This window comes from Pseudozyma flocculosa (assembly GCF_000417875.1).
Source record: "Pseudozyma flocculosa PF-1 unplaced genomic scaffold scaffold00005, whole genome shotgun sequence".
Classification (NCBI taxonomy): Eukaryota; Fungi; Basidiomycota; class Ustilaginomycetes; order Ustilaginales; family Ustilaginaceae; genus Pseudozyma; species Pseudozyma flocculosa.
Genome location: NW_006920873.1, coordinates 490,161 through 503,039, shown reverse-complemented (window position 1 = coordinate 503,039; position 12,879 = coordinate 490,161). Strand labels below are relative to the sequence as shown.

Below are 12,879 nucleotides of genomic sequence, written 5' to 3'. Positions count from 1 at the left end.
ACAGGGGACCGAGCTTGCGGGAGCCTAGCCTGTTTATCGCCAGGAGGCCGTCGCGGTGACAACGAAGGCGGCGGTGGCGTTCATCGGCGCTACTTCTGGGAACGAGGCACCAGACCGAGCGGCCGCGACCGGGCGAGCCTTTGCGGTTCAAGTACAGGCAGGCGAGCGCGACAAGCGTCGACAAAGACACACAGCCTTGCTCTGAGACGCCTCGCCTGCGGACCCGGTGGAAGGTTGTCCGAACAAAGCCACAGCACTAGGTGTGTCGCTGTGCAGCAGCGTGCATCACACGAACACGCCTTTCCTCGACCGGGTCTAGAGAGCTGATCATGCACAGTGTAGCACGTTGGGAAGAGCCGGCAGCCTTCCTTAACGTCTTCACGTTCGTTCGCGTTCCTGCTGGTCACCCAAGAGGACCGGTGCTCAGTCTCAGGACGGGATTGACGGCGAGCAGAGGCCGCTCGTGGCGATGGCCCAGACGATCGGGAGAAGCTCGATACCGGTCGAGCATCTCGACACACAGTTGGATGGGAGATAGCAAGAAACTGGTGTGTTTCGGCATGGCTGCCACCTTAGCTCTAGGAAGTACGGACCATCAAACAGGCTAAACGACGAGCGGTGGGCAACCGCAGGACGCGTGGCTCCATGGGGCAGGAGCCACTCTAAGACTAGCACGCCTTCTAAGCCTTTTAGATCATTGCGCCCTCTGAAAAGCCGTGCGCCCAGCAGGCTCGCCCTCATTCGCCCGGCTCGCTGGCATCAGTGACTGGTCATCGCCCACGAGCACGGCCGAGCCCACGCTTCCTGCCGGAACCGGGACTTGTTCCGCGCTGCGAAACTTGTACATACAGTTTGTGCCCTCCAAGTCTCACAGTCTGGTCCTGCCCTCAATATGTCCCGTCACAGGCGGCACTAGCTCGTCTGGGCTTCCTTGAGGATCACCGAACGTCTCAAGGTGGCCAGCTGCCGGTACGGATACTGTTCCATAGGCCCGGCAAAGACGGGAGCGACCATACGGTACTTAGTACGGCGCACAAGAGAGACTTCTCGCTCGTCGGCCTCCGTTGCTCCCGGTTCCTACTTATCTGGTAAATTTGAGTCTTGGCAGGCCGCTCCCGCTCGGTGCGCCAACAACCCTGCCCCGTTCGCGATGATGCCGGAACGCCGTGATTTGAGGTACTTAAGCACAGGCTCTTGTTAGAGTCGCTTCCAGGCGAACCTGGGCAGCCTGAGCTGCGCCGCGAGCTGGCTTGCGCCGAGTGGAAAATCGTTGTGGGTGCGGAAGATTTGAGGCTTCCGATGCCGCCTAAATCTCGAGTTGACACAGATGGGCATCGCTTGCTTGGCGGCAACGGCGGCAACGGCGGCAACGGTGGCGACGGTGGCGGCAGCGGCAGCGGTAGCGGTGGCTTTGGAGCGAGGCAGATCAGGTCTGCCGTTGCCTTCGGGCCCAAAGTACTCCAGCAATTTACAGTAGATGGTACCGGTGACAGAACCAGAGGCCCTATGCATCCGTTCCGTCCCGCGCCTGCATCGACGTCACTCTCCTCGACCCTTTGCAGATTCCGCCCCGCGCACGATCGACGCCACATTGCAGAGCATCTTGACGAGGCCGGACCTTCGCGCCGTTTTCTGCCACTCTCGCAACCTGTCGGTATGCTCATGCCTTTCTACAGAGTGGGGCAACGTCAGCAGGGGAGGGCGGTCGGGGTTTCAGCCTTTGCGCCTTCGCTTCCGCTGGTGTCTAGGACGGCTCCGAGCAACGGTAGCGAAGATTCAAGGCAGCTCGGTCGCTCCTCGAACCGAGCGACCGACCCGACCCGACCGAAGCGCTCTACGATGATGGAAGCCGCGGACTCGGTAATCTGCCGCGATCGACGAACGGAGGCGAAAAGCCTCTCATGGCAGGGCGAGCAAGAGAGGGTACCGATACCGGTCGTGATCGGGAGAAGAACTCGAAGGACGCGCAAAGCGTGGTGCAGTACGTACTGAAGAGATATTTTCTCAGACGAATAGATTTTGATGGCAGTCCATGTCGACTTTCGAGCTAAGGACCAGACTAGCGTCGTTTACCCGTTTAAATTGAGACGAAGGAAGTGAGTCGGAACCGCAGCGGCGACGGCCCACGCTGCTGCACATCCCTCGAGCCACCGGGGACAGGTAGGGTGACTTCTCGATCTCGACCACGGACAGCGACGACGTACGATTTAGGTACTTTGAACGTATATGGCTCTAGTCGCTGCCATGAGGGTTTGATCTTGGGAGGGGCAGAGGCAGACGACGCGCCGAAGGCCTGATGCCGGAGAATGCTTGAGGGGCAGCCGCCCCGGCCCCGGACCCGGAAGTTCGGGTTGTCGTCGACGTTGCAGGCAGGCAGGCCTTTTCCGCGCTGCCGTCGTTTGCCGTTGTGCTGTAGGCCTGGCAAGGCGACCGTAGCGTAGGCTGGCAGCAAGGCTCGCGAGCGGCAGGGGCAGCAAGGTGGGCGCCCGTTTCCCCACATCCTCGTTTGCTGCAGGTGAGCCGGTGCTCTGCTTGGGGTCCGGCACCAGCTGAGGGGGAGTAGTGTCCGTGATCTTGCTGGGACGGTGCGTCCATGCCAGCCAGCCGCACCTCCGTCGGCGATGGGCGTTGCGGGCACTGCAGCACGGCGGCCGGTTGCGCCAGAAGCAAGGGCGATCCCGCGCAGCTGATCCGCACCGACAGCCGCAGGCCGCGCAGGAATCTCAGGCGGCAAAGCCTACGTACACGCTGCATATCCCCATAAGTCTCCGAGATGTGCAGGGGAAGAAAAAAAATCATTTTGCGTACAGCTGGCCGATCTGCTTGGGCGGACGTGTCAAGGCGACGCCCAAGCGACGTAGCGCTGCTGGACAGGTCAGGCCTGGCGCGCACCTCAAAGCTCAGCTTGGCAGGCTGGCAAAGCGTACGCCCCGCTCGCCAGCGCAACGCATTTCGCAGCGCGGCCTGCAGCTGTCAACGACATTCCAGGCAGCAGGCGCCTGCTGGCTGCTCCCCCGCCTGCCGATCTATTTGCACGGGGCTGACACGGACCGCGACGGCAGATCGTTGACCCCCCGTACCAAGTGACTCGCATCGATGACCAAGGGGGTCCGCAGCCCTTGCTTGCTTGCTTTCTTGGCCTGGCCAACCAAGACCTTGTCTGAAGCCAACGTGCGGCCGCCGTCGGCAGGCAGGGTGGTGGATATGTACGGTCGCAGATGTAGTGTCCGGGAGGGCGCGACGACCGTCTCGTCTCAGACGATCAATCAGACCCTCCTCTCTTTTCTTGCTTGCAGTTTCGTCTCCAAACGGCGGCAGAGAGCGTGCTCGCTCACTGCACCGCCTGCAGCGGTAGCGAGCGTCGGGGCCAACCGCAGACGCAGGAGCAGCTACTGTATTTGGTCCAAAGGCATCTGGAGGTGGGTGTGTCGCACTCCCGGCATCGACGTCTCGACCCCTGGCGTGCCGACTGGCAGGCTGAGGCAGGAGCGCGCTCCTTCGGCTGCGTGTCAAGAGCTGCGGCGGCAGCAGCCAGGCGCTTCTCTTTGACCTGTCCCGTCACACGTACTACACCTGGATTCTGTCCGCCGCCCTCCTGCGCTCCTCGGCCTGGGCCCCTTGTGCCCCTCCCCTCATTCCCCTCTATGTCCAGATTCCGGATGGTCAGAGCTCGAGCCAAACATCGCCCGTCGTCGTTCCACAGCTTGAGCCGCACACCGACATCAGCCGCGATCCTCTCGTCGAAGGCCAAGGTCCAGCACGCCCGCCCAGCCGTCTGCACCTCGTCGGTCTGGCGCCCAGAGAGCCTCCCCAGTCTCGGCACATCGATGGGAAAGTTGAGGCTGCTACTCTTAGACTCCTACACGCTTCCTGCCCGCTGCTGCGATCCTCGCCGCCGCTGGCCGCTGGCGACCCAAAGCAAGACAATGCGTCGGCGCAGAGTCCAGCTTAGAGCGTCGGTCAACCCTGCCCTCGCTATGTCCAGGCAGACGCACTGGCCGTGCTGAAGGCCAGCCCGTTGCCTCCCCCCCTCGGCGCCTGCGAGGCAGCTGTGAGCTAAATTTGCCCATCCCCTTGGAGGACGCCCACGATGCTACAGGGGCTGCACTAGCTTCGCAGCCAAGGGGGGGGCTAAGGTCCAGGACGCACCGTGCTTGCGAGTCGGCGCAGGAGCTTCAGCATGTGCCGGGCGCCTGGTCTCGCAACGTGAGTAAGTATCGGCGCGTTGCCTTGGCCATCCTAGCCGCTCCGTCGCTTTCGCGCTCCACGCACGTACGGAGCAAGGCGGGGCGGAGAGCCGTCCGTCGTAGCTACAGGGCGGCAGTCAGGACAGACGGGGTGCAGATGGGTTCCCTCGCAGAGTTTCCAGGGCACCTCGTATCCTGACACAACAGCGCCACTTCGATGCTGTCAACTGGCCCTCTCCCGCTCTGCGATCTTGGCTGACACTTTGACTCCTCCCGCTGCCTCAGGACAGCATCGTCTTCAAGGTACCCTAGGTGTCATACATACACAGGTTTCGGCTGATCTGGAGGGGATCATCCTAATCCTAGACGGGCGGCGCCGAGACCGGCCGGCAAGCGAACTGCAAGTAGAGCGCAATCAATGAAGATGGTTCCAATCGTAGTCTCATGGATGGCTGCCGAGCTACAGTAAACCGCAGCGGCGGAGGCAGTCGGCGACGCTCGTTGCCTGCCATTGACCTTGGCCTGCCCCGGCTTGATTGGTGCCTTCCGCCACCACCATTCTGTCCTCCGTCCCGTGTGTCCTTCCTTGTCCTCTCCCTCTCCCTCTCCTCCTCGTCCACCCCCTCCTCTCCCTCTCTCACACGCCTCTTTCCCCTGTCCACCAGCTTGACTCCGCCGCGGCCTTCCACTCTGGCCTTCGCAACCTACTGTCTCTTCGCGCTTCACCACGCTCTCTTTGTCCGCCCGGCTCCCTTCTCCCCCTTCCGGTCTGCCTCGAATCGATCTCGCTTGCTGGGCCCGAGCGAAACCGATCTCAGACACCTGCCGCTCCGACATCCGCCACTGCACCTCCTTGGCAACGCACCCAGCCTTCCGGCTCCTCCTTCTGTTCGCCAATCGTATCACGGCATCTACGCAACCGCTGCGCACCGTGCCGCCGTCGACACTTCGTTCGCTTGAAGCTTGGATGGGGAATCGAGAACAGGAACACGGTCTTTCTCTGCAGCGCTCCCAAGCGGCAAGAAGTCTACTGCAGCCGCTCGTCCTTCGGCTGAAGACGTGCATTGCCTTTCTATCTCGCGAATCCAAGCGCTACCTGCTTAAAGGTATAAGATACCGCCAGGTCGGGAGCTTCGAGCCGTCATCAAGCCGTAGACCAGCACTCCTCCCCATCACAGGCAAGCGCAAGCGCTCCCCCGCCATCGGACAACCACTCCACGCGCACACAATCCCCCCCCCCTCATATACCACCCACGGCTGGCTAGAAGCTCAAGCCATTTGAAGATCGCTGTGCCGCTCCGTACGAACCCCTCCCCGTACACCAGCACCACCACCACCACCACCACAGCCAGCAACGATGCTGTCGCTCTCTCGAGTTGCAAGCCTCATCTGGGACGTCTGGGGCGAGCCCTTTGCCACGGCGATCGGAGCCTATGAGCCTCAAGACCGTTCGTACGGGCGATGGTCGATCCCCTTTTCGCCCATGGAGAAGCGCCTCTACGAGAACCCCGGGATCGACGTGCAGTTCCACAAGGTCATGATGCCCAACGGAAAGGACTGGGTCTGGTACCAGGTCTGGCAGGACCCCGCTGCGATGCAGATGACCGGAAGGCGCGCAGACATGATCTTTGTGTGAGTAGCGCTGGATCCGCAGCAACAAAAGGGACGCGTCGAGCGTCGCCTGGCCCTGCCCTTGCCTGGTTGTCTTTGGTGCTGGTGCCCGTGGCCCAGCTCCGTTTGATCGATCCTTTCTGACTTGCACGCCTGCCTGCTCGACCACCTCCCCTCTGCCAGCCACGGAACGGGAGTCCACTCTGGAACGCTCGCAAGCCAGTGCCGCCGCTACCTCGATTCCGGCTTCCGACTCCTGGTCCCGGACCTGCCCTCGCACGGCTACTCGTCTGGAATCCACGTCTACCAACGGCACATGTCTGGCTATACGGCGGGCCTCCGAGCCGTCCTGCACGACGTTGCGCGGCGCGACGACGCCGAGGTCGGGCCTGGCTTCAAGCTGACCAAGACCGAGAGGCGCAAGACGTTCATGCTCGGGCTGTCGTTTGGCGGTCTGGTCGCCTTTTCCTACGCCGTCCACTACCCGGCGTCGCTGCGCGAGGACGAGAGCGATCCCGACGAGATCCCCATCGACGGCATCATCGGAGTCGGCCCCGTCGTCAACCACAACCTGCGGTACGTGCCCATCTCCAAGGGGCTCCGCGTCGGTGCCTGGATCGCCGAGAGGATCTTCCGCATGGGCCGGTTCGAGCTCATGGTGCCGCACAAGAAGTCGGTCGACCGGGACCCAAAGGTGTACGACGCCCTCATCAACCAGGACAAGCGCAGCCACCAGGGCGCGTTCCGCATCGGGCACCTGTTTTGCATCGACGAGGCCATGGTGGCCATCAACGCCGCCGCGTCGACGATCAAGCACCCGTCCTACGTCCAGATGGGCTCGCAGGACCGCGTCGTCGACATCCCCGCCACGCTCAAGTGGTTCCGCAACGTGGGCGCCGACGACAAGCGCTTTGAAATGTACCCCGTCTGCCAGCACGTCGTCTACCGCAAGGCCAAGGTCGAGGCCGAGGACCTGGCGGGCCGCATCACTGTCATCGACGACAACGTCAAGTGGATGTGCCAGCGCTCGCCCGCCTACGTGGGCAGCCGGTACCGCCGCATGCGCTCCTACAGCTCCAACATCAGCTCGCTCAGCGACGGATCCAAGGCCTCGCTCTTTGACCACGACGACTCGCTCAGCGATGCCGGCTCGGTGTGCACCTCGGTCCTCAGCACGCCCGTCGTGCCGCGCGAAGACTTCGACTTTGGCGGCTTCGCTGGCAGCCAGCGACCCTCGTTTGACGCCGGCGCCGCTGCCGTCGCAGCTGGCCCCTCGTATTCGTCGGCGCTCCGGGCTAAGCCGATCGACGAGAGCGTCATCCGCCGCAAGCTGTCGTACGGCGAGATCATCCCCGTTGGCAGCCCCGACGAGTGGGACACGGACGCCGACGGCGAGCGCATCCTGCGCAGGCCCTACTGGGACCACGCCGAGGAGTGGCGGCCGTTCCAGCTCTACCCGCACTGGTGATGGCCTTGGCCGTCCCCATCGTCGCGGTCCGGCTTCCCTCTCGTCTCTTGTGCTTCCATCGCATTCCGGCTCCTCGGAGAAGGGCCTCTGTTTCCAGCATCCCCTGCCCACGCCTCGACGAAAGCCACCCATTGGGCGGTGGCTTCGTCTCCGTCGCGCTCGCCCGCCTCGCGGCACCCTCCCACAGACACTTTCGCTTCCTGTCCCGGCCTCACTCGGCCACCACGCTCTCTCTCTCTCCTACTCTCTCGCAAACACACACTCTCTCTCGCTCCCTTGCCGCCCTCTTGCTCTGCTTCCGGGTGCTGCTGCTGCCACCATTTCTCGACGGGCGCCATGGCCCCGCTTCGAGCCTTGGCCGGCGCAACGCATACTGCCACACTCTTTCTGCATAACCTTGACCCTACCCCTCCTTGCCCCGGTCCCAGCAGCATCCTGCCACCCACACAAGCCCCATCCACACTCTCTCGCTGTGTTTCCTTCATTCCCTGCTTCTCTGCTTGTAGTCCGCAGCATGTTCTTCCCGTCGATACCTCTCCGTGTACTGCATCTCTGTCGGGGACCCGATGCGGGGACCCGACCTCCATCGTCGAACTCGTGCCCTGTGCAGAGCCAGCTGAACTCAGCATCCTGGTTGTTCTCGAATGGCTGGCGCTTGGTGAGAGGACGAAGCGCGATGCCAGATGTCGCGGCGAGCGAGTTGCGGAGACGATGCCAAAAAGACGCTTCTAAATTGTGGCGTAATCGTCTCGGCCTGTACTGTCCATGGCCGCCTGATCGCTTGTCGCTCAAAGAGCTTGTGGAGTGTGAGGTGGCAAGCGTACAGAGGTGGGTTCGAGCCCCCGCTACTCACCTGGTCGATTGCATGCCCATACAGGAGCACGAGAGAGATGCGACTCGGCGGTGGGCATGATGGGCTCGGGGGGCGAGAGAGGGAGGGCAAGGAGCGGGTTGTCGGCCGAGAGAGTGTTCCGCACTGCCTGGCCTGCCTGCCAGCCTGCGTGATCGTGTCTGGCCTCCTGGCCGCCACGACGCCGCGCCAGTCGGAAGTCGGGAGAAGCTCACTGAAGGCCGAGGGCGAGTCCGGGCGGCGTTGGGCGCAAACCGACGTGCAGGCAGAGAGAACCAGGCAGGCAGGGTGCACTCCCTCCACGCCTTCCTCTCTGCTCGCCACCACCGCCTTGGCTGCTCTTCCAACTCCCCTCCATCTCCCCAGACCCCCTACGCAGGTCTATTCAATACTCGCATCATCTGCAATGAGGCTGACAGCATTGACATCAACCACATCGGCCGCCGCAAGGCATCTCGCAAGAGCAAAGGCACCCACCGTCGCTGCCGCCGCCACACCATCGCTAGCACGGCAAATCTCGTCCCAGCCCAAGACCGCCTCGAGCCTAGCACTACGGAGTCCTTCCCAGTCAGCATCGACACACGCATCTTTCTCCTCCCATCCGGCGCAAGGGACACCGTCAGCAAGATCCAACAGCAGCATCAGCACCAGCACCAGTACCAGCAGCGTCGGGACATCTCGCCCATCGCACACCTCATCACTGCTGAGCCAGCTACAGTCCCGGGGCCTGTCTACGCTCGGCAGCCAATCAGCCGGCTTCAACCAGTCGTCGGTCATCCCCACTTCTGCGCTCATTGATGTCACGACTCTCCCCAACAAGGTCCGCGTTGCTACCGAGGCGACGCCCGGCCACTTCTCGGCCGTCGGCGTCTACGTCGACACTGGCTCGCGGCTCGAGAGGGCCTGGGTGCCCGGCGAGAGCGGCGTCAGCCACCTCCTCGACCGTATGGCGTTCAAGGTGAGTCGCAGTGGCGGTGGTTTCAGGTGGCACGGGCTAGTAACGGGCGAGCTCAAGATAGCTGACCAGCGGTCCCCTCCTGTCTTCACCCTACCCCCCCTCTTCCATCTACTCGACCCTGCTTGTCCTCCTGCGCGCCTTCGACAGAGCACCACGAATCGGACATCAGACCAAATGACGTCCGAGATCGAAGCGCTCGGCGGCAACGTCATGTGCTCGTCGTCGCGCGAGACGATCATGTACCAGTCGTCGGTGTTCAACAAGGACGTCCCCGCTGTCCTCTCGATCCTGGCCGACACGATTCTCAACCCGCTCCTCTCGCCGCAGGAGCTCGACGTACAGCGCGAGGCGGCGGCCTACGAAATCTCCGAGATCTGGAACAAGCCCGAGATGATCCTGCCCGAGCTGCTTCACACGGTCGCCTATTCGGGCAACACGCTGGGCAACCCGCTCCTCTGCCCCATCGAGAGCCTCGAGGCCATGACGGCCGACAACCTGCGCAACTTTATGAAGACCTGGTACACTCCCGACAGGATCGTCGTCGCCGGCGCCGGCATGCCCCACGAGCAGCTCGTTGAGCTGAGCGAGAAGCTGTTTGGGCACATCCAGCCCTCGGCCAGCAGCAGCAGCAGCAGCACCAACCCGCGCAGCAGCGTCACCCGCAGCAACAGCACCAGCAGTGCGAGCAGTAGTGGCAGCAGCAGCCAGTCGTCGCTCTTCTCGTCGCCCTCGTCGTCGTCGTCGTCGTCGTCGTCTGCATCGTCGTCGTCCGGATCGGCCGACTTTTCAACGGCCGCGTCTCGCAAGGCGCAGCAGGTGTCGTCGCTCTCTGCATCGGCATCGTCGGAGCTGGCGGGCGCCAAGGCGCAGTACACGGGCGGCGAGCTGTACCTGCCGCGCGACGACCTCGAGTTCACGCACGTCTACGTGGCCTTTGAGGGCCTCTCGATCCACGACGACGACATCTACGCGCTGGCCACGCTGCAGATCCTGCTGGGCGGCGGCGGCAGCTTCAGCGCGGGCGGGCCGGGCAAGGGCATGTACAGCCGGCTGTACACCAACGTGCTCAACCAGCACCACGCCGTCGACTACTGCGCCGCTTTCCACCACTGCTACGCCGACTCGGGCCTGTTTGGCATCGCAGCCTCGGTGCACCCGTCGTTCAACGGCAGCATCGTGCACGTCATTGCGCGCGAGCTGGAGCTGTGCACCTCGGGGCTGTACCAGGGCAGCGTGACGGCGGCCGAGCTGGCGCGCGCCAAGAACCAGCTCAAGAGCAGCCTGGTCATGGCGCTCGAGAGCCGGCTGGTCGAGGTCGAGGACCTGGGGCGGCAGATCCAGGCGCACGGCAAAAAGGTCTCGGTCGAGGAAATGTGCGAGCGCATCGACCGCGTCGACCTCGAGGTGCTGCACCGCGTCGCGACGCGCGTGCTGAGGCCGCAGAAGGCCAACGTCGTCCTCAACCACGGTCTCGGCAGCGGGCAGGCGACTGTCGTCGCGCAGGGACAGCTCGATGGTCTTGGCGACGTGCGCGATCTCCTCGCTAGGAGGGGGTTGGGCGTCCCCGCTTCCTCGTCGGCTGGTTTGTCGGCTTGATGATGGCCATCTGCGTGCCCCCCCCCCCCCCCCCTATCGCATCGCATCGGAACCACTCCCCCGCCCCTTCCTTCCTCTTGTGCATCTTGTGCGAGAGGGAGAGGTCGGTGGCGTACCTCACCACTCAGGCCTAGATAGATCCCACTCGCCACCCTCCCCCTCCCCCTCCCCCTCACCCTCACCCTCACCGTCTGCATGCCAAACCATGCCATGGATCGACAACCACACCCCTTGCTTCCGACTCGACCAACCACATCCGGATCGCTCGCTCGCTCGTGCTCGCTCCCTGTATCCTCGATCCGCTCTGCTCGTCAGTCTCTTCGCTCGCCACTCGCAACATCCGCTCACGCCCACGGGAGCAGCACAGTCGACGTAGCCGGGTGGCGTCTCCGGCGTCGAGCAAAGGACGAGGGTGGAAACAGCGAGTCGCATTAGAGAGTCGCATACCGTCTTTTCCCTTTCGATCAGACGCTCCCAGGTGACCGGACAAGGGTAGACGGGCTGGCGGTGTCGGTCGAAGGAGGTGCGTGCGTCACTTTGCTAGCACCTTGTCGTACGTGACTCCCTCTGCGCGCCGCAGAAAAGACGTTGCCCGGAAAGCGAGGAGAGGAGGCAGACGGACGAGGGTGAGTTGGCTGGCACGGACCGGATTGGAGAGCGATGGGATGGGGGGGGGGAGGGGGGGGGGGGGCACGATCGGGCACTCACTGATTGCTCCACCGCCCAGTGACCTCTTGACGTTGCTCGAGAAGAGGCTGCGGTCCTTTCGCAGGTCCTCGGCCGCCTCTGCGGGATGCGACGGGCGCAGAAGAGCGAGTTGGGACGAGGGGTAGCGCGGGATACGCCGTAGGTCAGCCGCGGACTCCCTCGCCGAGCATCGAGGCCGGGCTTCAGACACAATCGCTGGCCCGCCACTCACCCTTGTTTAGCGGATCGTCGGCGTTGGGTTCGAGGAAGAGGTACTGGAGCCCGACCATGACCGAGTTGAGGTTGAGCACGGGCTTCCAGTCTTCCCGGAGGATGTTGAGGCAGACGTTGCCTTCGAGGTCGACGTTGGGGTGGTAGATCTGCGAGTGAAGCGAGGCGAGGCACAGGGAGAGAGGACGACGAGGAAATGGCAGGTGAGTGTCGTGACCCCGGTGGCCCAGCAGAGCAGGGAAGGCGCCGGCCGACTCACCTTCTGCGTGCACTTGACTTTTGGCGGATCGTGCGGGTAGTTGTTGTTAATGGCAAAGGTGAAGCAGAAGGAGCCGGACTTGTACATGCCTGGTAATGGGGGGCCGGGGGGCGACGTTGCGGAGCGAGGAGGGCAGCGTCAGAGCGGCCAGCCAGACAGGGACGGGGGAACTCGGCTGGACGGCACTCACCCTCGTCGGGCTCGATGGTGAGGGTAAAGTTGAGGACGTCTGCCGGGTCAGGGAAGTCGGTGCGCATCGTCTTTGGTAGTTCGAGCTCGGTCAGGTCTGAGAGGCAGAGCGGCAGAAGGGGCCGAGGTTGGTGGGGCGGCAGGCGGGGCAAGAAGCGAGGAGCGGTGAGTTGCAAGAGCGGCCAGAGAGCCACGAGGATGGGTGGGTAGCTCACCCTTCTGCACTCTGAGCTGTGCTGGAGACGTCTTTGGCTTCTTTTTCTTGGCCGACTCCTCTTCCTTTTTCATGCTCCAGATCTGGGGCGGTGAGGGGAGGGGAGAGCATCACGGAGGGTGCAGGCAGCGTCAGCCGGTGCTGGTGGGATCGATGCTAGCTGTGAGCGCTCACCTTGATCATGTTGGCAGGGTCACTTGAGGTGGCTGCGGGGATGGCGGAGCTGGCTTGGTCGATGCGGGTATGCTTTGGTCGCGACGTGGCTTCTAGCGATGCGCTGGGTCGACGATGGCCGGGTTGAATGCGGTGCGAGGGGACGTGGTGCGCTGCCGGTGTGCTTGATTTGGTAGTGGAACGCTTGTGTGGCTGCGGCGTGTTGTCGTTGGTGGCGAGTGTTGAGGGTGGTGGCGGTCAGAGAGAGAGAGAGAGAGGGAAGCTTGAAGGCTGAGCCGGCGGCCGCAGCTGGGGCGGGCCTCTGTCTCTGGCTGTGTGCCCCTCTGTCAGCCCTCTGGCGAGCGGGTGGACCCGCCCGCATCGGTTCCGAGAGAAGAGACGAGGGCGGGCCATGTGGAGGCCACCGGGCCGGCCAGCAGAGCGCGGGCGAGGGCGAGGGCGAGGGCGAGGGCGAG

At 63.5% G+C, this 12,879-nt stretch overlaps 3 protein-coding genes across 3 annotated transcripts; 2 read left to right on the top strand and 1 right to left on the bottom strand.

Annotated features, from left to right (window-relative positions):
• Positions 1 to 5,544: 5,544 nt before the first annotated feature.
• On the top strand, positions 5,545 to 7,266 carry PFL1_01987 (uncharacterized protein; the record flags this gene model as incomplete). Its single annotated transcript, XM_007879498.1, has 2 exons — positions 5,545 to 5,819; positions 5,982 to 7,266. 2 exons carry the CDS (start codon positions 5,545 to 5,547, stop codon positions 7,264 to 7,266), a joined length of 1,560 nt encoding a protein of 519 aa, XP_007877689.1.
• Positions 7,267 to 8,522: 1,256 nt separating this feature from the next.
• PFL1_01986 (uncharacterized protein) lies at positions 8,523 to 10,670 on the top strand (the record flags this gene model as incomplete). Its single annotated transcript, XM_007879497.1, has 2 exons — positions 8,523 to 9,074; positions 9,222 to 10,670. 2 exons carry the CDS (start codon positions 8,523 to 8,525, stop codon positions 10,668 to 10,670), a joined length of 2,001 nt encoding a protein of 666 aa, XP_007877688.1.
• A 532-nt stretch (positions 10,671 to 11,202) lies between these two features.
• On the bottom strand, positions 11,203 to 12,433 carry PFL1_01985 (uncharacterized protein; the record flags this gene model as incomplete). The annotated part of the gene is made up of 7 exons (XM_007879496.1): positions 11,203 to 11,237; positions 11,379 to 11,456; positions 11,590 to 11,737; positions 11,848 to 11,936; positions 12,038 to 12,133; positions 12,252 to 12,333; positions 12,425 to 12,433. 7 exons carry the CDS (start codon positions 12,431 to 12,433, stop codon positions 11,203 to 11,205), a joined length of 537 nt encoding a protein of 178 aa, XP_007877687.1.
• Positions 12,434 to 12,879: the final 446 nt, after the last annotated feature.